Source organism: Theropithecus gelada, chromosome 11 (assembly GCF_003255815.1).
Source record: "Theropithecus gelada isolate Dixy chromosome 11, Tgel_1.0, whole genome shotgun sequence".
Classification (NCBI taxonomy): domain Eukaryota; kingdom Metazoa; phylum Chordata; class Mammalia; order Primates; family Cercopithecidae; genus Theropithecus; species Theropithecus gelada.
The window spans coordinates 7705635-7733628 of NC_037679.1; the positions used below are offsets into that span (position 1 = coordinate 7705635).

Consider the following 27994-nt stretch of genomic DNA (forward strand, 5'->3'; position numbering starts at 1 on the left):
TAAGATACCCTTTTTGACAGAACCATTGAGAAAGACATGCAAAGCACACCAGATTGTCTACAGCTTAAGACCAACCTCACAAATTCTTTTTCATTAATTATAAATTTACAAGGAATATAAACAATGATTCTCTTTTTTTTTTTTTTTTTGCCATTGTAGACCGGATTTATTTTTCTGTTTTTTTATTTTTCATTTTTTTAAATTATACTTTTAAGTTCTAGGGTACATGTGCACAATGTGCAGGTTTGTTGCATATGTATACATGTGCCATGTTGGTGTACTACACCCATTAACTCATCAATTATATTGGGTATGTCTCCTAATGCTATCCCTCCCGGCTCCCCCTACCCCACAACAGGCCCCGGTGTGTGATGTTCCCCTTCCTGTGTTCAAGAGTTCTCATTGTTTGATTCCCACCTATGAGTGAGAACATGCAGTGTCTGGTTTTCTGTCCTTACGATAGTTTGCTCAGAATGATGGTTTCCAGCTGCATCCATGTCCCTATAAAGGACATGAACTCATCCTTTTTTATGGTTGCATAGTATTCCATGGTGTATATGTGCCACATTTTCTTAATCCAGTCTGTCACTGATGGACATTTGGATTGGTTCCAACTCTTTGCTATTGTGAATAGTGCCACAATAAACATACATGTGCATGTGTCTTTATAGCAGCATGATTTATAATCCTTTGGGTATATACCCAGTAATGGGATGGCTGGGTCAAATGGTATTTCTAGTTCTAGATCCTTGAGGAATCACCACACTGTCTTCCACAATGGTTGAACTAGTTTACAGTCCCACCAACAGTGTAAAAGTGTTCCTATTTCTCCACATCCTCTCCAGCACCTGTTGTTTCCTGACTTATTAAAGATCGCCATTCTAACTGGTGTGAGATGGTATCTCATTGTGGTTTTGATTTGCATTTCTCTGATGGCCAGTGATGATGAGCATTTTTTCATGTATCTGTTGGCTGCATAAATGTCGTCTTTTGAGAAGTGTCTGTTCATATCCTTCACCCACACTTTGATGGGGTTGTTTGATTTTTTTTTTCTTGTATTATTTGTTTAAGTTCTTTGTAGATTCTGGATATTAGCCCTTTGTCAGATGGGTAGATTGTAAAAATTTTCTCCCATTCTGTAGGTTGCCTGTTCACTCTGATGGTAGTTTCTTTTGCTGTGCCAAAGCTCTTTAGTTTAATTAGATCTCATTTGTCAATATTGGCTTTTGTTGCCATTGCTTTTGGTGTTTTAGACATGAAGTCCTTGCCCATGCCTATGTGCTGAATGGTATTGCCTAGGTTTCCTTCTGGGGTTTTTATGGTGTTAGGTCTAACATTTAGTCTTTAATCCATCTTGAATTTAATCCATCTTGAATTTTTGTATAAGGTATAAGGAAGGGATCCAGTTTCAGCTTTCTACATATGGTTAGCCAGTTTTCCCAGCACCATTTATTAAATAGGGAATCCTTTCCCCATTTCTTGTTTTTGTCAGGTTTGTCAAAGATCAGATGGCTGTAGATGTGTGGTATTATTTCTGAGGGCTCTGTTCTGTTCCATTGGTCTATATCTCTGTTTTGGTACCAGTACCATGCTATTTTCATTACTGTAGCCTTGTAGTATAGTTTGAAGTCAGGTAGTGTGATGACTCCAGCTTTGTTCTTTTGGCTTAGGATTGTCTTGGCAATGTGGGCTCTTTTTTGGTTCCATATGAACTTTAAAGTAGTTTTTTCCAATTCTGTGAAGAAAGTCATTGGTAGCTTGATGGGGATAGCATTGAATCTATAAATTACCTTGGGCAGTAAGGCCATTTTCACGATATTGATTCTTCCTATCCATGAGCATGGAACGTTCTTCCATTTGTTTGTGTCCTCTTTTATTTCATTTAGCAGTGGTTTGTAGTTCTCCTTGAAGAGGTCCTTCACATCCCTTGTAAGTTGGATTCCTAGGTATTTTATTCTCTTTGTTGCAATTGTGAATGGGAGTTCACTCATGATTTGGCTCTCTGTTTGTCTGTTATTGGTGTATAGGAATGCTTGTGATTTTTGCACATTGATTTTGTATCCTGAGACATTGCTGAAGTTGCTTATCAGCTTAAGGAGATTTTGTGTTGAGATGAAGGGGTTTTCTAAACATACAATCATGTCATCTGCATACCCTTTATTTCTTTCTCTTGCCTGATTGCCCTGTCCAGAACTTCCAACACTATGTTGAATAGGAGTGGTGAGAGAGGGCATCCCTGTCTAGTGCCAGTTTTCAAAGGGAATGCTTCCAGTTTTTGCCCATTCAGTATGATATTGGCTGTGGGTTGTCATAAATAGCTCTTATTGTTTTGAGATACATCCCATCAATACCTAGTCTATTGAGAGTTTTTAGCGTGAAGGGCTGTTGAATTTTGTCAAAGGCCTTTTCTGCATCTATTGAGATAATCATGTGGTTTTCATCTTTGGTTCTGTTTATATGATGGATTACATTTATTGATTTGAGTATGTTGAACTAGCCTTGCATCCCAGGGATGAAGCCAGCTTGATCATGGTGGTTAAGCTTTTTGATGTGCTGCTGGATTCGGTTTGCCAGTATTTTTGCATCGATGTTCATCAGGGATATTGGTCTAAAATTCTCTTTTTTTGTTGTTGTGTCTCTGCCAGGCTTTGGTATCAGGATGATGTTGGCCTCGTGAAATGAGTTAGGGAGGATTCCCTCTTTTTCTATTGATTGGAATAGTTTCAGAAGGAATGGTACCAGCTTCTCTTTGTACCTCTGGTAGAATTGGGCTGTGCATCCGTCTGGTCCTGGACTTTTTTTGGTTGGTAGGCTATTTATTATAGCCTCAATTTCAGAGCCTGTTATTGTTCTATTCAGGGATTCAACTTCCTCCTGGTTTAGTCTTGGGAGGGTGTATGTGTCCAGGAATTTATTCATTTCTTCTAGATTTTCTAGTTTATTTGCATAGACGGGTTTATAGTATTCTCTGGTGGTAGTTTGTATTTCTGTGGGGTCGGTGGTGATATCCCCTTTATCATTTTTTATTGCATCTATTTGATTCTTCTCTCTTTTCTTCATTATTAGTCTTGCTAGTAGTCTATCGATTTTGTTGATCTTTTCAAAAAGCCAGCTACTGGATTCATTGATTTTTGAAGGATATTTTGTGTCTCTATCTCCTTCAGTTCTGCTCTGATCTTAGTTATTTCTTGCCTTCTGCTAGCTTTTGAATGTGTTTGCTCTTGCTTCTCTATTTCTTTTAATTGTGATGTTAGGGTGTCAATTTTAGATCTTTCCTGCTTTCTCTTGTGGGCATTTAGTGCTATAAATTTCCCTCTACACACTGCTTTAAATGTGTCCCAGAGATTCTGGTATGTTGTATCTTTGTTCTCATTGGTTTCAAAGAACATATTTATTTCTGCCTTCTTTTCGTTATGTACCCAGTAGTCATTCAGGAGTAGGTTGTTCAGTTTCCATGTAGTTGAGCTGTTTTGAGTGAGTTTCTTAATCCTGAGTTCTAGTTTGATTGCACTGTGGTCTGAGAGTTTGTTATAATTTCTGTTCTTTTAAATTTGCTGAGGAATGCTTTACTTCCAACTATGTGGTCAATTTTGGAAGAAGTGTGATGTGGTACTGAGAAGAATGTATATTCTGTTGATTTGGGGTGGAGAGTTCTGTACATGTCTATTAGGTCCACTTGGTGCAGAGCTGAGTTCAATTCCTGGATATCCTTGTTAACTTTCTGTCTCGATCTGTCTAATGTTGACAGTGGGGTGTTAAAGTCTCCCATTATTATTGTGTGGGAGTCTAAATCTCTTTGTAGGTCTCTAAGGACTTGCTTTACGAATCTGGGTGCTCCTGTATTGGGTGCATATATATTTAGGATAGTTAGCTTTTCTTGTTGAATTGATCCCTTTACCATTATGTAATGGCCTTCTTTGTCTCTTTTGATCTTTGATGGTTTAAAGTCTGTTTTATCAGAGACTAGGATTGCAACCCCTACTTTTTTTTGTTTTCCATTTGTTTGGTAGATATTCCTCCATCCCTTTATTTTGAGCCTGTGTGTCTCTGCATGTGAGATGGGTCTCCTGAATACAACACACTGATGGGTCTTGACTCTTTGTCCAATTTGCCAGTCTGTGTCTCTTAATTGGAGCATTTAGTCCATTTACATTTAAGGTTAATATTGTTATGTGTGAATTTAATCCTGTCATTATTATGTTAGCTGGTTAGTTTGCTCATTAGTTGATGCAGTTTCTTCCTAGCATCAGTGGTCTTTACAATTTGGCATGTTTTTGCAGTGGCTGGTACCAGTTGTTCCTTTCCATGTTTAGTGCTTCCTTCAGGAGCTCTTGTAAGGCAGGCCTGGTGGTGACAAAATCTCTCAGCATTTGCCTGTCTGCAAAGGATTTTATTTGTTCTTCACTTACGAAGCTTAGTTTGGTTGGATATGAAATTCTGGGTTGAAAATTCTTTTCTTTAAGAATGTTGAATATTGGCCCCCACTCTCTTCTGGCTTGTGGAGTTTCTGCTGAGAGATCTGCTGTTAGTCTGATTAGTTTCCTTTTGTGGGTAACTCGACTTTTCTCTCTGGCTACCCTTAACATTTTTTCCTTCATTTCAACTTTGGTGAATCTGACAATTATGTGTCTTGGAATTGCTCTTCTTGAGAAGTATCTTTGTGGCATTCTCTGTATTTCCTGAATTTGAATATTGGCCTGCCTTGCTAGATGGGGGAAGTTCTCCTGGATAATACCCTGAAGAGTGTTTTCTAACTTGGTTCTATTCTCCCTATCACTTTGAGGTACACGAATCAGACGTAGATTTGGTCTTTTCACATAGTCCCATATTTCTTGGAGGCTTTGTTCCTTTCTTTTTAGTCTTTTTTCTCTAAACTTCCCTTCTCACTTCATTTCATTCATTTGATCTTCAAGCACTGATACCCTTTCTTCCACTTGATCACATTGGCTATTGAAGCTTGTGCATGTTTCATGTAGTTCTCATGCCACGGTTTTCAGTTCCATCAGGTCATTTAACATCTTCTCTATGCTGTTTATTCTAGTTAGCCATTCGTCTAATCTTTTTTCAAGGTTTTTAGCTTCTTTGCAATGGGTTTGAACATCCTCCTTTAGCTCAGAGAAGTTTGTTATTACTGATCGTCTGAAGCCTTCTTCTCTTAGCTCGTCAAAGTCATTCTCTGTCCAGCTTTGTTCCATTGCTGGCAAGGAGCTGCATTCCTTTGGAGGAGAAGAGGCACTCTGATTTTTAGAATTTTCAGCTTTTCTGCTCTGGTTTCTCCCCATCTTTGTGGTTTTATCTACCTTTGGTCTTTGATGTTGATGACATACAGATGGGATTTTGGTGTGGATGTCCTTTCTGTTTGTTAGTTTTCCTTCTAACAGTGAGGACCCTCAGCTGCAGGTCTGTTAGAGTTTGCTGGAGGTCCCCTCCAGACCCTGTTTGCCTGGGTATCACCAACAGAGGCTGCAAAACAGCAAATATTGCAGAACGGTAAATGTTGCTGCCTGGGCCGGGTGCGGTGGCTCAAGCCTGTAATCCCAGCACTTTGGGAGGCCAAGACGGGCGGATCACGAGGTCAGGAGATCAAGAGCATCCTGGCTAATATGGTGAAACCCCGTCTCTACTGAAAAATACAAAAATCTAGCCGGGCGAGNGCAAGACTCCAAAAAAAAAAAAAAAAAAAAAAAAAAAAATGTTGCTGCCTGATCCTTCCTCTGGAAGCTTTGTCTCAGAGGGACACCCAGCCGTATGAGGTGTCAGTCGGCCCCTACTGTGAGGTGCCTCCTAGTTAGGCTACTGGGGTGTCAGGGACCCACTTGAGGAGGCAGTCTGTCTGTTCTCAGATCTCAAACTCCATGCTGGGAGAACCACTATTCTCTTCAAAGCTGTCAGACAGAGACGTTTAAGTCTGCAGAAGTTTCTGCTGCCTTTTGTTCAGCTATGCCCTGCCCCCAGAGATGGGGTCTACAGAGGCAGGCAGGCCTCCTTGAGCTGCAGTGGGCTACAGCCAATCAAGCTTCCTGGCCACCTTGTTTACCTAGTCAAGCCTCAGCAATGGCAGACGCCCCTCCCCCAGCCTCGCTGCTGCCTTGCAGTTCGATCTCAGTCTGCTGTGCTAGCAGTGAGTGAGGGTCCGTGGGCATGGGACCCTCTGAGCCAGGCATGGTATATAATCTCCTGGTGTGCCGTTTGCTAAGACCATTGCAAAAGCACAGTATTAGGGTGGGAGTGTCCCGATTTTCCAGGTACTGTCTGTCACAGCTTCCCTAGGCTACGAAAGGGAATTCCCTGACCCCCTTGCACTTCCCGGGTGAGGCGATGCCCCACTCTGCTTCAGCTCACACTCCATGGGCTGCGCCCACTGCCCAACAAGCCCCAGTGAGATGAACCTGGTATCTCAGTTGGAAATGCAGAAATCACCCATCTTCTGCGTCACTCACACTGGGAGCTCTAGACTGGAGCTGTTCCTATTCAGCCATCTTGGAACCTCTCCAACAATGATTCTTATTATCCCTTTTGCCATTTTGCACAGGGAGAGAGAAGACAAAAGCCTGACTGGTAGAAATTTTTACCCTTTTGTGAACATATTAGTCTTCTGGGTTCCCTTCCCCCAGCTCAACTCTAAGCCAAACATTTTTAAGGTTTGGAAAATTAACTTTTCCAGGTAGGAACATAAAAGAGATAGAAGACTTTTTAAACCATGAAAGAAGGAAAAACACCATGGAGGGGAGTTCCCATTAGGGTTGTCAAGAGGTATTGCCTCTTTTCCTATTTGTAATGGTGTTTCCCCTATTTCTTTGCCTTCTCTATTTTCTCTTTTCCCTTTTGGCCTATTATAGGAGACATATTGCTCATCTCCAAAATTTTCTCCTGTTGCAGAGCTTCCTGTTTTAGCTGCAGTTAGGGTTTGGCTTAGAAGCAGCATAACATTCCTCCATGAGAGGTCAAATCCCTGTGTTAAACTTTGGAAAGCTTCTATATACCTATCAGTATTATCAGAACATTGGCCTAAGATTCCTTTACTTGGCTAAGGTCCTGCAATAAGAAGGGAACATGAAGGGGCCCCAAATAAGGGGGACACTCAGATTATTTCCCTGAAAGTTACTTTTTTAATTTGGGGGAATTATTTTACATATTGGCCTGCCCAATATGGTTGCTAAAAGAGCTGGGTTGATTTTGCAACACTTGCAAAGGTCTAGTAAAAAGGCCATGCCCTTGTGCAAAAGAAATTAAGCCACTTTTTCTTCAAAGTTTTAAGGTCAAAGAAGTCCCAGGGCTTCAAAATACACTCCAGAGGAGTGCATGTTGAAGATGATCTGTTACCCATCTAGAAAGAGAAGTGAGAAGAAAAGCATCCTTTTAGTTTCCTTCCTTTTGATATGTGATCCAGGATAGAGGAGAAAGCAGTAGGAGGCATCCCCCCAACTATTTTCTCTCCTTGGCTCCTGAATCCCTGGCACCCATTAAATGTGCCACCCATGAGTGCAGGCATGACCCTCCATGACACCAGAGGAACTATACTTTTGGGCCTTAGTCATGCTGTCCCCAAGAGGTCTTAGTCCTCTGCCTTTTATTTCCCTTTGACCTCCTACATTTCTGTCGCCTGTGTGTCTTTAAAAAAAAAAAAAAAAAGGATTTCAAGAAAAACCACATAATTGGGCAAGCCCCCTTTAATGAGGGGGAAGGCTAGATTGAACTCTATATGCTATTATGGCCCATACTAAAGCACTTACCCATAGAAGAATGGTTCTGGTTAACTTCCAGACTTACAATTCCCTTGCTAATTAAGTAGTCTTAATAGGAGACACAATAGGTGCCTTAAAGGAATGTAGAAACCGAATGGCCATTTTCCTGCCAGTGGGACAATAACAAGACTAAAATTTGGCTATGAAAGACATCTTACTCTTAACTGTTAAAAGCAGAGCTTTCCCACCCACAGAAGCAGCAGCAGAAAAGTGCAAAATAGAAAAGTTCCAAAGGTGCAGTGTAGTGCAGAGAACCAGCAATGTGTCTCATGAAGAGGATTTTAATTTCCACTAGGTGGCTTAGAAATACCACGTGCTCACCAGAGAAGTCACAGCAAGTAACCTCACCTCAGGGGAAAAGGAGAAAACGCTGTTCCTAGACTGTAAAAATCCTTGCACATTTCACACAGAGAAAGAGTAAGAGGCCACGGATAGAGAAGGAAGAATAGTTTTACAACAGGACAGTTGAGGATTCTCTACCAACACTGGAATGGACTGTTGGAGGCTGCATTTGGTCCAGAGGCATTTGAATCACACCAGGCCCTGGCCTGGAATTCTCAGTTGCCTCAGAACTTTTCCCAGCCTCGCATGACGGCAAAGTCTCCCTGTAAAAAGAAGCTAGTTCAAACATGGCCAACATTATCAATACCTGTGGGTAATGGGGGGTTCTCCATGTTCTCCCCAGAAAACTTCATATCTGTGTCTTTAGTACGGCAACCAACGCTAAGCATATGTACTAGGCTGACAGATGCCCATTGATTTATTTGATTTATTCTAATATAGAGGCTAAGAGCGCCTCTGAATGATAGAACAGGTTTTAAGCTTGCTTTCATACTCACCACTCCAACGAAGGCTGTACCTCAGATTCCCAGTGAATGCACCAAAATGATATGGCTCCCATGAGTAGAGAAACACCAGGGTTCTTGGTCCCCATGCCGAATTAGATAAAACAGTAGGGACACACATGGAGTGGTTTTAAGGAGTGAAGAGTTTAATAGGCAAGAAAGAAGGGATAAGAAAGAAAGAAGCAGCTCCCCTGTACTGAAACAGAGGGAGGAGGTCTCCAAAGCCAACAGAGGAGACCCCAAGTGCAGTGGAAACCAGCCAGGTATATGAAGAGGCTGCAGGAGATGGTGTCTGATTTGCATAGGGCTTAGGGGATTGGTTTGACCAGGTACATCATACACATAGCCTGCAAAAAAAACTGGCCCTCCCACTCTAGCCTTTTAATATGCAAAGGCAGGGCGCCATGATGTTCTGCACACATGGGGATATGTGGGGGCGGCCATGTTGCCAGGCACATAAGGGGACAATGGAAAGAGGACAATGGTGGGAATCGCCATGTTTGGTGGACCCAATTTCTAAAGGTTTGTATTTGCATATCAAAGGTTGCACACCTTGCATTTGCATGTCAAAGGTTGCCAGCCTGGCTCTAAGAGCCAGGGCTTTCCTGCTAGACAAGAAACATTTCTGGAGCTGCTTTAAAAGACATCAAAACTTTCCAAGGACCCCTTTTCCTCTCTATCTGCCTAAAATAATTTCTTAATAACTCTTACCACACTGTTTCCAAGAAATGCTGAAGGGGAAGAACATGAGTAGTTTATTCCAGTTCAAGACTTCCCACAAAATGTGGACCAAATCCAAGACCTGTTGAATGACCTTATTATCACTGATGACTCCTCTCTAAAAGACCCTGTGATGCATAGCAATCAATCCAAATGCAGAGGAGTTTGCTTCTGGATTGAAGTACTCACATATTTGAGCAGATGCGGTTCTCTTTTATTGGGGGATTTAGATTGGCTTTTTGGAAACTAAAATGGTTCCTCAGGGTTAACTAACACTTGTTAATGCCTAAACTTTTTTTAAATGCAGAAATACAAATTAAGTTCTAACTGTTAAGCAGATTTCTCAGTTCAGACTTAAATTAACATTTCTCCCCATCAAAAAGAATCTCCTCTTTCTGAGGAAGGCTGGTTAGTTAATTTGAAATAATTCATTATAGACCAGTATGTCTTTGGTTACTGAAGTTACAAGGTGGGGATCAGATAAGAACTAGTCCTGGCTTTTATGGTGTATTATGTTGAAAATGTTAAATTCTGCTCCTAATATTACATATGAGGTAGTATGTGATTTGAGAATTTCATCTTCTTCTGAGGAATCACTGCATCATAGCTATGCCTGTGTGAAGTCTAATGTTTGACCAACCCATAATCCAACTGAATGAAGAGATTGTAACATTGTGATTTGAGTGGTGCTTTTCCTCACTTTGTTAACCATTATAACAATAGCACAATTTTTTAAAAACAAAGCTAGATTAGTTTTGGCTTCTTAAACTTTATATTCGTGTAGTTAAGCTGCCATACATGCTCAATGGGAATAGTGTGTAAGTTGAAAATACCGTAAAAATTTTTTTTCAAAGATACTTTAAAAAATAACAGTAGACCTGAAAAAATGAAATTATTGGCCATCCTAGGGCCCTCTTGATGATGCAAACCACTGAAACAAGAATGATACAAGGGAGAAGTAGTTGGCCCTGGAGAGCCCATTCAGAATGAGAACAGGCCTCATGCTTAAGGACCCCTCCAGGGACTTCCCTCACTCTCCAAGGCCTAGAGCTGAGACGAAGTCCCTCCGGCCATTGTTATTTGGGAGGTAGATTTAAGGCTTCCCCCTGGACAGAAAGGCTATGGGAATATTTCCTTGCTCAGAAGTTTCACCTCTGCATTCTCTAAAGGAAGGACAAAGCCGAGGGAAGCCCACAGAGCCCTCTCCTATCTGTGGCTTTTGCTCCACTCTTGGAAAGGATGCCATACAGGGATCCTCCATTCAGGGCATCTCATTGGCCTAGGGAGCCCAGGTGAAGGTAAATTTCCTTCTCATTCAAATCAATCTTCTCCTAAAACTACCCACTCTGGGAACCCAAGAGGGTACAAGTCATGAATCCAGATCAGATTCTCATTGATAACCTTCCTGAGTTAACCATCAAGGGGAGGGGGACTAGCCAGTTTACCTTCCTCTGATCTAGACTGAATCCTGTAACTGTCCATTTTGCCAGTTGTTCTTTTATCTCTCACCCCTATTTCTGGTCTTTAACTTCCCTGTGATGCACAAAAATGATCCAAGTTTGACTTGGCTTTTTTCAAATCTTTTTCCAAATATTCCAAAAAATAGCACAGTCTTTGTAGATGCCCATGTTAAGACCTGAAATTGCAGTGAAAACAGTGTACATCACACATTCACAGAAACGCTGGAATGGGAAGACCTTGAAATGACTGATGTTCACTGTCATGCACGTCCGTGTGGAGAGACCACCAAACAGGCCTTGTGTGAGCAATAAAGCTTTTTAATCACCTGGGTGCAGGCAGGCTGAGTCCGAAAAGAGAGTCAGCGAAGGGAGATAAGGGTGGGGCCATTTTATAGGATTTGGGTAGGTAAAGGAAAATTACAGTCAAAGGGGGGTTGTTCTCTGGTGGGCAGGAGTGGGGGTCACAAGGTGCTCAGTGGGGGAGCTTTTTGAGCCAGGATGAACCAGGAAAAGGACTTTCACAAGGTAATGTCATCACTTAAGGCAAGGATCAGCCATTTTCACTTCTTTTGTGGTGGAATGTCATCAGTTAAGGCGGGGCAGGGCATATTTCACTTCTTTTGTGATTCTTCAGTTACTTCAAGCCATCTGGGCATATTCGTGCAAGTCATAGCGGATGCGATGGCTTGACTTGGGCTCAGAGGCCTGACATTCACAGTCTTCATTTCTATTCAAGGGTTTCCCCTTGCCTGGCTTCTGTGAAACCAATACACTCATGTGTCATTTCTGCTTGGATTGACACAGAAGGGGAGAAGGGGCTTCTATTTAGTACCAGAAACACCCCAGGAAGACTGTTTCCCCATCTTTTCAATTTCTAAGCTGGTAGCAGGTATAGTGACTCACCTGTAATCCCAGTACTTTGGGAGGCTGAGGAGGGTGATCACTTAAGGCCAGGAGTTTGCAACTAGCCTGGGCAATATAGTGAGACTTCATCTCTAGAAAAAAATTAAATTAAAAATTAAATTTAAAAAAATCTAAGCTGGACTGAGGCACGAGAATAGCTTCAACCTAGGAGACGGAGGCTTCAGTGAGTTGAGATTGTGCCACTGCACTCCAACCTAGGCACAAGAATAAGACTCTGTCTCAAAAAAAAAAAAATCTAATCTGGAATGAACTTTAGAAACCATCTGTTTTTCCCAGACTTTTTTTTTTTTTCAGAAACTTAAGTGGCTTATGAGCTTACAGTGGCCGAGAGAGAACTTGCACCATGACCAAGTCTCATAATACTTCTATCAGACACTCAGACACTCATCATGGTCTGCCATCCAGATGGTCAGCCAAAATGTTTATTGCTTATTCACTATACCAGTTAGCCCTCCTGTGGTTTAAGCTCAGTTCCTTTTGGAAGTAGAGAATAGCACTTCTCAGTATCAACTCCCTTCACTTCCTTCTCCAGCCTGAATAATCCCTGCTCTCTTCTTCCTTTCTAGGTCTGATTCTCTGAACTTTTCCTCCCCACCTTCTCCACCATGGCAAATAAGTTACTGCCCTAAGCTGGAAAGGACTGACGCAGCCTGACATGGCAAAGCTGCCTCCACTACAGAATCTGTCCTGGGTCTGCCCTGAAGCTTTACTGCCAATGCCTCATCCCCGGGCATGCCCTGACACTGATAACCCATTGGAGCATTCTTTTCAGTTCTTGTCAGTCAAAAGGGAAACTTGAGTGCTCCATGGAAGTCAGCAACATGACCACAGTCACTGTGTTTGTTCTCCTAGGACTGTCCAACCACCCTCAGGTTCAGGCACTGCTCTTTGTTCTGTTCCTGGCAATTTATCTCTTGACTCTACTGGGGAACCTGCTGATGGTGCTGGTGATCAGTACTGATTCCCACCTCCACACCCCCATGTACTTCTTCCTGAGACACCTCTCCTTCCTGGATGCTTTCTATTCCTCAATTATTGTGCCTAAACTGCTAGAGAACCTTCTTTCTAAGGAGAAGACAATATCCTTCCTTGAGTGTTTCACCCAGATCTCCCTGGTCATATTTGCTGGAGCTACTGAGGCTTGCCTCCTCTCGGTCATGGCCTACGACTGGTTTCAGGCCGTGTGTCATCCGCTGTTGTATGTGGTGGTTATGAACAGAAGGGTGTGTGCTGGCCTGGTGGGGTCATCCTGGGCCATAGGAATCGGGACTGGCCTAATTAACACCCTCCTGCTTGCTCAGCAGCACTTCTGCGGCCCTAACGTCATCCACAGTTTTGCCTGCGAGCTTCCTCCGGTGCTCTTATTGACCTGTTCCAACCCCTGCGCTAGCATCGCCTCCATTCTCACCACCATGTCAGTCCTGGGCCTTGGCACCCTTGTCCTTTTGCTGGGTTCCTACAGCTGTATCATCACAACAGCCCTGAGGATCAACTCTGCCACAGGTCGGAACAAGATCTTTTCCACCTGCTCTTCCCAATTCCTTATGGTCACCATCTTTTATACTTCAGGAGTTCTCAGGTATGTCATTCTATACCCCTGAATATAAATGTGGGATATTCCTTACCCTAGGTGGTCTCTGTTGGCAGAATAGAGCATTACAAAATAGCAAGACATTCAAAAGGCCTGGGCTCTAGTTCTGGCTCTACCAGGGACTAGCTATATGCATTGCAAATAATCTATTTTCAGCTGGGTATGGTGGCTCATGCCTGTAACCCCAGCACTTTGGGAGGCCGAGGTGGGTGGATCGCTTGAGCCCAGGAGTTGGAGACCAGCCTGGCCAACATAGCGAAAACCCTTCTTTACTGGAAATATAAAAATTAGCCAGGTGTGGTCGCGTGCACCTGTAGTCCTAGCTACTCGGGAGGCTGAGATAGAAGAATTGCTTGAACCTCTGAGGCAGAGGTTGCAGTGAGCGGAAATTGCCCTACTGCACTCCAGCCTGAGCAACAGAGTGAAACTAGGTCTCAAAAAAAAAAAAAAAAAAAAAATAACAGAATCTATTTTCCTTCTAAGGCTTCAATTGTCCATTCTGGAAAATAAGTTTAGACCAAGATAAAGATTTTTCCACTTCATTAACCTAAGATTTGGGAGTTCTCAAAAAGAAATCAGAGAACCTTTGTTAGATTTTTATTCAGTGCTAGACAAAAAATAAAGCCTGTCTTTGAAAAGTATGCCATCTTTATTTCCTACTGGGAGATGTCGCCAAAGCTTACGTATGTTGTAGCAATTTACTAGCCATTTACTGTACACCAGCTGCTTTACATTGCCAAGTCAATTTTAGCATGCACCACACTACAAGAGAAATATTATCAACCCACTTTTAGGTAAAGAACCTGAGTTTAGGAAGTAATCAGGTAATTTCTCAGCAGTGCTAGAACAAGCTAGTAATGGAGCCACAAGTTGGACCAAGATCCGTGCCCTTCCTTACCATGCTTCTCAAACATCGACAGCTCTGGCTGCCTAGTCCTCCCTCACTAGGAGACAAAACAATCGATGCCTGTGCTTTCTACTAGTAAATTGAAGGTGGATTTGCACAAATTGTTCAATACTTTTCTCACCTGCCTGTGATTCAGAGAAAAGCCAAGGATGGAAATGGATGATAAGAATAGTCCAGTACCTGTAGTCTAGTGGCTGGGAAAGAAAAAATAATAAGTAAAAGAAAAATAAATAAATAAATAGCCCAGGAGAGCTCAACTGAGCTGTACACCAATCTCTTCGTCTCCCTTTGTCTCAGTTTCCTCATCTGCCATAAAGGATGTGACTACTTACTTCACAGAAATGTTAGAAAGAATAAGTTAAAAGACAAAAATAACAGTAAAATGACTATTTTTTAAAATAACCAAACACATTGGAACACACAAGGAATATCCCTGGGATAGTCTATTCTGATAACTACGGTGCCACTGCAAAAAAAATAATAATTCTAGTGCGTCTTTGGAAGATACTCCGAGTGGTACTTAGCAAAATGTACTCAAGATTTTAATCTTATAATTTGGAATCATATTATGTGCTTAACACATTTTCATCTCCCATTTTACCAGTTTTGGTTTCTTTTCCAAACCAAAGAAAAATGCAACTAAAAGGACAACTTTATACAAATAATAGGCCACTCAACTTTATATAAATAATAGGCAAGGATTCTGAGGGTAATTCCCAGGGCCATAAAAGTTGGGAATAATGACATTTTAAACTGAGCGTACAGTTTTACGTGAACAGTCATCACAAGGTGAGAACATTGTGTTTCTGTACTGTTGCGTATAAAGAGGAAAAAGAGAAAAATTCCTCATATAATCATCATAGCTATTAAGGAAGAATGTTTTGAAGAGTATGAAATGCTATGGAAGTGTATGAAATTATTATTAATTCTATTTTTTTTTTACTTTTTATCTGTCCTAAATATTAATTCTATTAGAACCCACAGCCTTTGATATGCTGCAGAACTGCTTGTTCTTCGGGGCAGCTCCTGTAACTTTCTGTGTGAGCTCACTTACGTTTGGAAGTGTTTGAAGGCAGAAATGACTGACTTTTCACAGATGAGCCATTTCTAGATGCTGCCACCAGAGAAAGTCAGCTCTGAAGACCTCCTTTGCAGGGAGGGGAGTCTTTGCAGGGAGGGGCTGAATTGTTGCTGCCAACAGTAAGTATTGTCACCATTGTCATGAGTGGCTTTTCTGTGCAATTCCCTTCAAGGTATATGATTCCAGCATCCGGCTCAGCCCTAGAGCAAGTGCTCTCCGTGCAGTACAGTGTGATAACCCCCCTGCTGAACCCCCTCATCTACAGTCTGAAGAACCAGGAGGCAAAGGTGGCTCTGAGGAGGATGCTGGCCAGGAAGTCCAGGCTTCCCTTGTAGCCCAATGCCCCTGCCTCAGCAGGAGGAAAAGTTATGGGGAAAAAGGACGGAGGAAGAGCTATCACCACTCAGCTACCTCAGCATTCATCTCTCTCCAAAACAGAGACCTTAGTTTCTCTTCCTCCAATGCCCTGCTCTCAGCCAAAGGCAATGAGGAAACTGTCACAGAGCAGGTAACACCCATCAGATGGGGCCCAGTCATTATACAAGAAAATCCTCAGGGCATCCCTGGCCATTTCTATAGCTAATGCTTTTTCCTCTCATTTCTTGCCTTTTTTTAACCCCTCTTCTTCCTGCCTCTCCCTCTCCCTTTTACTTATGTCTATGCACAAAAGGTAAATCAACCTATCAGACCACTAGCAAATGTCCTTCTGCATTCTTGGATAGTCCCATCTTGGCACTGTGACCCAACTCCTCTTTTGTTCTCATGCCAAAAAGTCCTTTTAAAGATCTACATCCCATAACATCTTAGAAAGAAATCAAATAGACTGGGCGTGGTGGCTCACACCTGTGGTCCTGGCACTTTGGGAGGCTGAGGTGGGCAGATCACGAAGTCGGGAGATCAAGATCATCCTGGCCAATATGGTGAAACCCCATTTCTATTAAAAATACAAAAATTAGCCTGGTGTGGTGGTTCACGCTTGTAGTCCCAGCCACTCAGGAGGCTGAGGCAGGAGAATTGCTTGAACCCGGGAGGCAGAGGTTGCAGTGAGCTGAGATCACGCCACTGCACTCCAGCCTGACAACACAGCAACACTCTGTCTCAAAAAAAAAAAGAAAGAAAGAAATCAAATAAAATAAGAGTGTCTCCTCCTGTCTTCATCCTTAACAAGTAGCAGCTAAAGTAGAGCCTAAGCCAGGTGTGATGGCACATCCCTGTAGTCCCAGCTACCCGAGAGACTGAAGCAGGAGGATCATTTGAGCTCAGGAGTTCAAGGCTATAGTGTGCTGTGCTCACACCTGTGAATAGCCACTGCCCTCTGGACTGGGCAATGTTGTGAGACCCCCATCTCTAAATAAACAAATAAATAAAATAGCACCTAGCAAACAGTGTATCCTTAATAACCATTTGGTGACAAATCAAGCAGTGAAGGAAGGAATTAATATGGATCACCTGAAGTCTTTTCTCTTGCATGATCTCAGGAAATGGGAAGAGGGGAGTATCCCCCTCTAAAGTATAAGGGTCTTCAAAGCAAAACCTCTAATAGCTTCTGTATCCCCAATATCTAGTACCTCCTGTCACCTAATAGGCTCTTAATTAGTGTTCAATAAATGAAAAAAGTAGAGGATGAGAGAGAAGGAGAAGTGGGAGAAGAAACATAAAAAGAAATATTTGAGGCCAGGCACGGTGGCTCACGCCTGTAATCCCAACACTTTGGGAGGCTGAGGTGGGTGGATCTCCTGAGGCTAGGAGTTCAAGACCAACCTGGCCAACACGGTGAAACCCCATGTCTACTAAAAATACAAAAATTAACTGGGCGTGGTGGTGGGCATCTGTAATCCCAGCTACTTGGGAGGCTGAAGCAGGAGAACTGTTTGAACCAGAGAGGCAGAGGTTGCAGTGAGCTGAGATTGTACCACTACACTCTAGTCTGGGCAACAGAGAGAGACTCCATCGAAAAAAAAAGACAAAAAAGAGGTCAGGCGCGGTGGAGGGCAGGTCACCTGAGAGCAGGAGTTCAAGACCCGCCTGGCCAACATGGTGAAACCCCATCTCTACTAAAAATACAAAAATTAGCTGGGCGTGGCAGCGCATGCCTATAATCCCAGCTATTCAGGAGGCTGAGGCAGGAGAATTGCTTGAACCCAGGAAGTGGAGGTTGCAGTGAACCAAGATCCTGCCACAGCACTCCAGCCTGGGCAACAGAGCAAAACTCCATCTCAAAAAGAAAGAAAAAAATATTTGATTTTATCTAATACAATTCCTGTCTTCATAACAAGATAGGTGCCAGGGAAAAGTAGCAGGGAGGAGAAAGCAGGATAAGAGGAGAGAACAAAACTCTGTATTGCTGTGAACCATTTCGAGTCTTTCTCATGCAGAGCTCAGTAAATGGTCTGCTCTCTGAGAGCCACTTCCTGGAGCCTCCCCGCTTCCACATTAGTCTGGATGACTTCAGACCTTTACTTGGCTTAGAGCTTCATTTTAGGCCTAAAGGAAAGATAAGGAGGTAGAGAAAGCAAAACAGATGCTCAGTTGCCATGCTGCCTCCTATTCGGCTCTGGAGAAAGTTCTCAGGAAGAGAACAGCAGTTTCCTGTCCTGCTTCTACCCAAATGCCAAGAGAACTGCATCTATCAAGCCTGCTTCTATGCCCAAAGAAAAAGAAAAGTTATCACGTGAGGTGATGATATGTTAATGAGCTTGACTGTGGTGATCATTTAAGTGTATACATACAACAGAACATCAAGTTGTACACCTTCAACATTTACAATTAGGAGGAGGAGAAGGTGAAGAAGACTACTGGTGTGTATGTCATGAAGCTGATCCAGCCATACCTCACTGGATAAAGGAGGCAACATCTCCTCCAAATATAGATTTATTGATTCATTTTCTCAAAAGAGTTCATAATTCAGTGGACACCATATTAGACATTGAAATTAAAAAATGTATAGGCCAGGCACTGTGGCTCACACCTGTAATCCAAGCACATTAGAAGGCCGAGGTGGGAGTTTAAGACCAGCCTGAGCAACATGGTGAAATCCCATCTCTACTAAAAATTCTAAAATTAGCTGGGCATGGTGGCAGGCACCTATGCCCAGCTTCTCCAGAAGCTGAGGCAGGAGAATCGCTTGAACCCAAGAAGCGGAGGTCACAGTGAGCCGAGATCATGCCACTGCACTCCAGCCTGGGCAACAAGAGCAAAACTCCGTCTCAAAAAATATATACACATAAGCTAGTGTGGGGAAAATAAGTACAGACTAGGAGCAATAGAGAGTTTGCCTGAGAATTCCAAATGCAGACCCCAAATGCCTTTTGTAGTGTTGCTTGAACCAAAGAACATGGCATTTTGTTTGTTTATTTGATTTAATACAACTCAACACACTACAATTAAACTGAGTAGAAACACAGAAAAACTGCTCTGCAGTACTAGTACAGAGTAGGCATCTATAAACATTTGTATCATAACCCACTGTAACCAATGAATAATTGAAAAAAAGAAAAAGATGTCTTTCATGCCAGTTCCCTGGCTTCTATCTATTCTTGATCTTCTGACCTCAGGCTGAGGTTCTCTCTACAGATAAATCTCTTACTGTCAGTTCCTTCAGCAACGGCTCCTGAAGATCATGAACTCATGTGCGGTGTACTTGCCCTCACAGGTGAACTTTCCCGTCTTCTCTGTGGGATGAAGGCCAGGGCTGTGGAGCTGAGCAACAATGCGAATGTCATTCTCAGTTCATTCAGAGTGTGACAAATTAAACTGTAGTTTGGAATGCTGGATTGTTAAAGCAGGAAGTGATCTCAGAAAACTATCTAGACCAAAATCCTCATTTTAAGATAAGGAAACTGAGGTACAGAGAATGGAGATGACCTGCCCAGGTTCAGACCATCAAAAAGTAGCAGAAACAGATTTTAGGACCCAAATGTCCTGATTCTTCTTCTTTAACATATCCCATAATTATTTAAATGAATGAAGTCCTGCAAACATTCTCCTTAACAACAAGTAAAGCACAAGAAGAAATAATGGAGTGGAGAGTTCACACCAAAAGGTCCCATGTTCTCAGATTCTTCAGCATCACTGTCAAGGCCCCTGTTCTCTCTCTGGTTTCCAGAGACAGGAAGAGTTCCTTTCACAGCTCCTCATGAAGGATAAAGAAATCCTTCAACCCCCTCAAGTCACCCATTTCAGATTCTTGGGTTCCCACCCATAGTCTTCCTTTTCCCACCCCACATCTCCACTTGTCAAAATCCCACACAGACTTTAAAACCAGCCTAAATGCTCTCCCTTTCAGGAACCCTTTCTTGATTCCTTTTTCCCAACATCCCCTCCAAATATAAATTATCTTTCCTTTTGTGAATGCCCAGTGCACATTTCTAACCTCTCTCATGATGCTTATAACTCTCTTCCTTATATTGTAACTATTTATTAATGTTTATCTTATCTCTTGCATTAGTCCTTGAGGGAAAAGGCCATTCAGCCAACTTTGTGTTTTTGTTTTTTGTTGTTGTTTTAGTTTTTTGAGATGGAGCACTCAGGCTGGAGTGCAATGACATGATCTCAACTCGTTGCAACCTCTGCCTCCCAGATTCGAACAATTCTCCTGCCTCAGCCTCCTGAGTAGCTGGAATTACAGGCACCTGCCACCACACCTGGATAATTTTTGTATTTTGGGTAGGGACAGGGTTTCGCTGTTGGCCAAGCTGGTCTCAAACTCCTGACCTCAAGCGATCTGCCCACCTCAGCCTCCCAAAGTGCTGGAATTACAGGAGGGAGCACCACACCCGGCCAGTATTCAGCCAACTTTGGATCCCTCTACAGTTCCTTGAATAGATTAGGTGATCAATAAAAGTTTGTCACATTGAGTTGGTGCAGAAAGTAACCTTCACCTTTCTATTGTAAATTCAGTCTACTTCTTCAGTAGAGACAGAAGGTGGCTATGACCTACGGCTTTGGTGTCCACCTACTCATCCTATTTCTTCCCCTTCCCTCCAGGGGGAAAAAAAAATACAGCCAGTGACTTCAAATTGGGATCTTTATTCAAGACAGAGGTGAAATCTGTGCTGTAGTGAAAGCGCCATCGGGGGCACTGAGCAAGGGTCTAGAGCTCAGTGCACCACTCAGGCATCTCCGGAAAATAGTCCTCAAGAGTTCAGTGATGTCACTACAGCGCCCAAGGCTCAGAGACAGATAAGCTTTGGGGGAACAGAAAGAAGCAAACTAAGGTGGCATTAGGGAAGAGGCATTCCAGGAATGTGGAGTGGGCAGGGATGCCAAGGACAGCAGATGCTCACAACTTCTCACAAAGCCACTGTTCCAGCTTCTCAGTGCAGAGGGCTTTATGGGCCAACCTGATAATGGAGAAAGGGACAAGGTGAGTTAGCTGACTGAATCTTGGCTTGAATTTCCATCTAGATTTATTCCCAGGAAGGCTGAAGTGAAAGAGTGTGGATGAGAATTACAGAAAGACATTCTTGACCTGATGTCAAGGGACACAAGCCATCAAGTGGAATACAGTCCATAAAAAAATAATCCAAGAAAATTGTAGGGTTAAAAAAAGAGATGCAATGAGACCAACAGCTTGCTTGAGGGCATAGAACTAAGCAAGTGGAATTAGATGTCCAAATCTAAGTGAAAGGAGGCCTGGGTCTGAGCCCTCCTTTAGGCAACCCCTTATTAGGAAAGTTGCTACCAAGGAGTGGAGCAAGAGAGGCTTAATAACAGAAACCTGAGTCTCTAGGTAAGTTTTGTTTCAGAGACTGTATTCTAGATTAAATGACCAAGAGATAGGGTAAGAGGAAAGGGGTGCTGGGCTAACGGGGTAAGGAGGAGGATGGGGAAATAATAGAATAAGGATTCACCAGTAGTCAATTCCTTTAATATCCAGGATCTTCTTGGCACACATTATGTCATCAGTAATGTCATCGTCCAGGAACTCTGGCAGGAGTTACAGGGAAAGGAATGAGAGAGCTGAGAAGTATTACCCAGAAATTCACTGAGTTCCCCTAACCCCTGGATCCAGTGGGTTCTCTAAACTCAAGTCGTGTGCCTGTTGTCTTTTTATATGAAAGGACCAATGTGGTAATGTCTAACCCTGGGTAGGGACTTCCTTCATTTCCCTGGGATATCTCTGGAGGAATCATCAGCTTCATCAACTGACTTACCCTGAAAATGCAGAGAATAAGATTCCAAGACTCTCAGACTGCTCAGATTGTCTACCCCCGAACCTCAGGGAACTGTCTGGGGATTTGATGACCATGAAGAATCCAAACAGCTTCTTACCCAGTACTGCCAATTCAAGCCCCACAATTTTTGTAGAGCCCAGCCAAGGCAACGAAGCCCGAGGTCTGCTTGGCACTAAAAAGGAGATTATCCCAAGGGCAGGCCTCAGAAAAACAGAGAAAGAGGGTTATAGAGGCTACTCACTGTCACAGGAGATGTCGCAGATATTCCTTGACTGAGGGACCTGGCTGCTCTTGCACCAAAGCTTATTACTGATCTGGAAGAGTCCATATTCTGTGCTTCCATTGCTTTCAACTATGGCTTGTGTGTCATAACCACTGGTGTGAAACATGGTACAGATGACTGAGGGAAAGATGAGAAAGAGATACCACAGAGATGTCCAGGATCCGCATAAAGGAGGAATTGTAATTCTAAGACATAAAAATGGTTTCCAGCCAATCTCCAAAGATGGCAAAGGAGAATTCCAAAAAAAATCAGACAATAAGAGAAAGAAAGGATAGGAAACTAAATGGGGCCAGGTGCAATGGCTCACACCTGTAATCCCAGCACTTTGGGAGGCTGAGGCGGGTGGATCACAAGGTCAGGACTTTGAGACCAGCCTGGCCAACACGGTGAAACCCTGTCTCTACAAAAAGTACAAAATTAGCCAGGCATGGTGGTGGGTGCTTGTAATTCCAGCTACTTGGGAGGCTGAGGCAGGAGAACTGAGGAAGCAGAGGTTGCAGTGAGCCGAGATTACACCATTGCACTCCAGCCTGGGCCACGAGAGTGAAACTCCATCTCAAAAATAAATAAATACATACATACATGCATACATACATACATGAAATAAGAGTATGCAAATGAGCAGAAAAGAGGATGATTAGATAATTAAGTAAAAGCGGAGGAGCGAAGTGGAGGAAAGAGGGAATGGAGGAGAGAATCACATGAGGAATGGATGAAACAAGGAAGCAGGGAACTCACATTCAGGCAAAGCGATGCCTCCATAACCATCTATGTCTTTCAGCAGCTGGGACAGCTCACATTTTGTAAATTGCTTGGCCGGGATGGCAGGGAACAGGATGCCTACCAGGAACAGAGGGACAAACGACCTCATTTTGGCTGCCCCCAAGAACCTGAAATGGAAGCATCACTCAGTTTCATTTCTTTATATTCATGCAGAAAGCCTCAGGGGCTCTGGCACCAAGCCCTACATCTAGGAAGAGAATGAAGAGAGACTGGTCATGCCAAGACAGAAACGCTGAGCCTGCCAGCTTCCTTCCGTAATTCACCCTACTTTTCCTTTCCCTCTCCCAGTATCTAGTCCATACCAGGTATTGTTCTCTGCCCAGAAAGAGTTCAAACCTTGATCCAGCTTCCCATTTGGCTTTGTTTATCCCTTTGTTTTTTGTAGGGTTGGTTCTAGGAAGCACTGTTTCTGGTTACTTTAGGAACAAAGAAGGCCATGGGGGCAATATAAGTGAGGAATCAGAAAATACAATAAAGTTCTATGGCCAGCTTCCCCCTCCCCCCTAGAGACACACAGAATGTGGAGGGGGGTGTACGTCATTACATGCCGTAGTCCCAGGATCAAAGCTGGCACTTGTCCAACACAGCCATGTAACAAAGCCCAGAATGAGTTCTGAGCTCATGACTGAAGGCTCAGAAATAGAAATAGAATATGGGAATGTAGACTACAACAATCAGATATAACTTGGATCCTAAGACTTCCTACTTAAGGAAAATGCATAATTGAAAAGCCTGTATGAAAGCATCTAGGCCAGGCACAATGTCTCACACTTGTAACCCCAGCACTTTGGGAGGCTGAGGCTGGTGGATAACTTGAGCCCAGGAGTTTGAGACCAGCCTGGGCAACATGGTAAAACCCCATCTCTACCAAAAAAAAAAAGATAAATAAATACAAAAATTAGCTGGGCATGGTGACATGTGCCTGTAGTCCCAGCTTCTTCAGGGACTAAAGCAGGAGGAAGATTTGAGCACAGGAAGTCGAGGCTGCAGTGAGCCATGTTCACTCCATTGCACTCTATCCATCCTGGGAGACAAAGTAAGACCCTGCCTTTTTTTAAAAGAAAAAAGAATCTAGCTATTATCAGATTCCCCACCCCAACCACTTCTACGATAAATAACCAAATACTACATTGGCACTGAGACATTACATAAATCTAAGACTAATAACGTGTAGACAACCTCAGAGTTGGCCACGGAAAGTGGGAAAGATGCAAGCCAGTGGAAAGATTGGACTTCAAGGCTGAACAAGCTTATGTCTGGAACCTCTATAAGGTCAGTGCCCCTAAGCAAGTAGAGCTAAGGATACTAGTTCTGAATAGTTCCTTTAATTTGCTGGCATCAAGCTTCATGTTATGGTGACAAGTAGCTGTTAGCTCCTTCATGCCACCATTCATCTTCTTTATCCTCATCTCTAAACCTGACCTGATTTCTTCTTTCTTCTTCCTTTTTTTTTTTTTTTTTTTAGACCAAGTCTCACTGTGTCACCCAGGTTGGAATGCAGTGGCGCGGTCTTGGCTCACTGCAACCTCTGCCTCCCAGGCTCAAGTGATTCTCCTGCCTCAGCCTCCCAAGTAGCTGGGACTACAGGCATGTGTAACCATGCCCGGCTAATTTTAGTATTTTTAGTAGGGACGGAGTTTCTCCGTGTTGGCCAGGATGGTCTCGAACTTCTGAGCTCAGGCAATCTGCCTTCCTCGGCCTCCCAAAGTGCTGGGATTAAGACATGAGCCACTGCACCCAGCAACTTGATTTCTTATGTGTCAGGGAACATTTATCTCAGTCAATCTGTTTAAGACTTACAAACTGATGGTCTTCCATATCATTATCTCCTACATGTATTCAGAGTCAGGGAAAAGTCCTCTCAGTTTAATCCTGTCTTCTATACCATGGATAACCAGTATATGAAGTGGCAGGAGTGAAGGGAAGGTGGAGGATCTTGGTGTGCCAGGAGGGATGAGCAGAAAGTCCTGATAGCAAGAGATACATGTTCAGAAACACAGCAAAAGTGGAACCACTCCATTTCTCCACATTCCACCCAGAGGCACTGCAAGGGTACACGACAGGAATGGGAATTCTATCACGCTAAGCTTTGTTGAGAATATGGCTGAGGGTGACCTTGAACCATATGGGAGAGGGACAGATAAGAAAAGCTTGTGCTGAGGACTAGTCCTTCCAATAGTGGAGTCTTGTGTAAAATGCCTCCTGCCCTAGGCTATAGACTAAGTACCTGTGACAGAGTAAAATGGTGGGCCAGGGTCTCAAGAATCACAGGGGTTTTCTACACTTTCAGCCAAGTCAAGACCTAAGGCAGCTGCCTGCTTGCCTGTAATTTGATTATACCTCGGCCCTTCGCTGTAAGCAATAAAAATCAGCATACAGGTCAAGAATCACAACTAAGTGCAGAAAAGAAAATAAACATGCCTCCGGCAAAAGGAACCATTATTTCCCTAGAAATGTTTGTAAAATAGGATACCTGGGAGTCATCTGAAAAAGAGGATAGAAAGTGTCTAATGGAAACAACTGCAAACATCCAGAGAAAGATGCAGCCTCTTGGAGATTGTCCAAAGGAGAACAATACACAATGATCACAGCACTGAAAGAGGAAGTATGTGGAAAGAAGTTAAGCACAGCTCGTGGAAGAAAGCTCCCACTCAGCTCTCCCTGTCCAGGAAGAAAGCTCCTGCCAAAATCTCCCTTTCCAGAGAGGTTTACTCAGGGTGCTCTGCATGGAGGTCGAGAGCTGAATCAAGATGGTGACGAGGCATTTACAATAAACTTACCTGGGTTTTGTTAAAAATAAACTAAAAATTACGTTCGTTCTCTCAGATGCTGTGGGGAAAAACCCAGGTTTCTAAAACCAGAAATCACCTTTTTGGAGATGAACAAAATAAAAATATTATTTCTAAAAATAAATTTCTTTATTTATAAAATAAAAATTTCAGGCCAGGCATGGTGGGGTCGCGCCTGTAATCCCAGCACTTTGAGAGGCCAAGGCAGGCGGATTACTTGAGGTCAGGAGTTCGAGACCAGCCTGACCAACATGGCAAAACCCCATCTCTACTAAAAATACAAAAATTAGCCGAGCAAGCTGGCAGGAGTCTGTAATCCCAGCTACTCAGGAGGCTGAGGCAGGAGAATCACCTGAACCCAGGAAGTGGAGGTTGCAATGAGCCAAGACCGTGCCATTGCACTCCAGCCTGGGAAACAGAGCAAGACTCCATCTCAAATAATAATAATAATAATAATAATAATAATAATAATAATAGTCTTTATTTCTAAAAATAAAGAAATTGAAAGCATGTGTTTCAAGGCACGTTTTCCATGTGAAACTGTAGTCTGTAGGTGAGTTGACATTTCTAGACAGAGCCGAGGCCTACCATTTAGAAGGAACACCCTGAGATCCACAGTAATAATGGCCATTGCATCTTACAGTTAATATCCTCACCTTGTGCCTGCAGTGGCTCATGCCTATACTGCCAACACTTTGGGAGGCTGAGGCAGGAGGATCACTTGAGGCCAGGAGTTGGAGACCAGCCTGGGCAACATAGCAAGACTCTGTCACTACAAAAATATAAAAATTAGCCAGGCATAGTGGCACGTGCCTATAGCCCTAGCTACTCAGGAGTGGCACATGCCTATACTCCTAGCTACTGAGGTGGGAGGATTGCTTGAGCCCAGGAGTTCAAGAATGCAGTGGGCTTTGATTGTGCCACTCACTCTAGCCTGGGCAATAGAGCAAGACCCTGTCTCTATTTTGAAATACATTTATATCCTCATCTTGTTCTACTTTCTCTCATAATTCAGGAAAATTATCACTAGATAGACAATGATGCTAGATCTTGAAACCCAAATTTCATGCAAATGTTTAACCAAATTAAAGAGTTAATTAAAGCAATTAAGATTTAGAGAGGGAGTGATTTTTATTGGCATTTTTCTTTTTCAGCTGCTTGTCCAAAAGTCCCTACAAAGTTACTTAGCATTATAGATTCACATTCTATATCCCACAGGAAAGGCCTGCTTGCAATTATATGGGCTTATTTTGGGTTGCTATATTTGCATTACTATTTATATCACTGCTTTTATACTTAACTGAACCATAGATTCATTTGTGTGAATTGGGGATAGTATCAACCAAAAAATGCAATCATGGAAATATAAATTATAACACAAAAATGATTTTAAAAGATACTAAATTTTACCTTTTTAACTGAATATTAGCAAAAAAAAAAACCGATACACATGTAGTTACCAAGAAGCTAACAAAATTTCTATGCAAATTTTAATTGATTTTTCATTTTTAATTTATAAAATGTTTATTTTTAAGTAAACATATATTTACATAATTTTACATCAACACCTTTGATAGAATCCTACATCGTATTTTTTGTTAACATGGTAGTTTTTCCTTTCCTTTTAGGAGTGGCTTCCCTTTCTTCCTCTTCATTTCTTCCCTGCCAGACATCATCCTGGCAACTCATATTAACAATCTACCACCCCATTCCCCATAATGTGTTTATTTCACACTGCATGCCTGTATCAAAACAACTTATGTACTCCATAAATATACACTATGATGTACCCTCCAAAATTTAAAAAACAAACAAGGGGAAAAAATCTACCGTATCTTAGTGCATATTTTTATCCATTGTTGTATTTATGTAAATACATATTGCTTTGCTATTCATTTTAAATTTTTAATCCATCTGCAATTCTGTCTGGGTTTCGTCTTCTCTTCAACTTGTCATATTTGTCTATTCTGACACAAATACCTTATTGATTTCATTGCGGCAGCTTTTTGCTATGTTCTGCTGTCTGATATAACAAGTCTTCCTTGTTATCCTCATTTTAAGAAAAGATTAATTAAACTTTTTATTTTCAAAAGTAATTTGGGAGGCCAAGGTAGGTGGATCACCTGAGGTCAGGAGTTTGAGACCAGCCTGACAAACATGGCGAAACCCTGTGTCTACTAAAACTAGGAAAATCAGCCAGGCGTGGTGGCACATGCCTGTAATCCCAGCTACTCGGGCAGGGGAATCGCTTGAACCAGGAAGCAGAGGTTGCAGTGAGGCGAGATCCTGCCATTGTACTGGGCAAAAAAGCGAGACTCCTTCTCATAAAAAAAGGGGAAAAAAAGTCATTTAAACTTACAGAAAAGTTGTAGAATATTATCATAAGCTCACATGTATCTTTCCTATCTAACCACTCACTGTCAATGTTTTGCCACATTTGTACGTTCTGTCTCATAAACCTATTCCAATTTATTCTTTCATGAAATTTTTAATATATTTTAATCAATTTTCACCAAAAGTCTGTTGAGACTTGAATTGGGATTACAACATACATAATCATACAGTCAATATACATAATAATTTTTGGAAAACTAACCTTTTATAATATTACATTTTAAATCTCAGGGTGTATGTAGTTTTCCTTTGTTCAGATTCTATTTTGTACATTTCACTAAAATTTTATAGTGTTC

General features: G+C 42.4%; 2 protein-coding genes across 2 annotated transcripts; one reads left to right on the plus strand and one right to left on the minus strand.

The window, feature by feature from the left end:
- The first annotated feature begins 12515 nt into the window (after positions 1-12515).
- On the plus strand, positions 12516-15608 carry LOC112634447 (olfactory receptor 8S1-like). The gene is made up of 2 exons (XM_025401893.1): positions 12516-13273; positions 15446-15608. Exons 1-2 carry the CDS (start codon positions 12516-12518, stop codon positions 15606-15608), a joined length of 921 nt encoding a protein of 306 aa, XP_025257678.1.
- A 4673-nt stretch (positions 15609-20281) lies between these two features.
- Positions 20282-22623, minus strand: LALBA (lactalbumin alpha). The gene is made up of 4 exons (XM_025403462.1): positions 22471-22623; positions 21691-21849; positions 21126-21201; positions 20282-20615 (listed from the first exon to the last, which is right to left on the minus strand). The coding sequence occupies exons 1-4, from the start codon at positions 22601-22603 to the stop codon at positions 20555-20557; spliced, it is 429 nt and encodes a 142-aa protein (XP_025259247.1). The 5' UTR covers positions 22604-22623; the 3' UTR covers positions 20282-20554.
- Positions 22624-27994: the final 5371 nt, after the last annotated feature.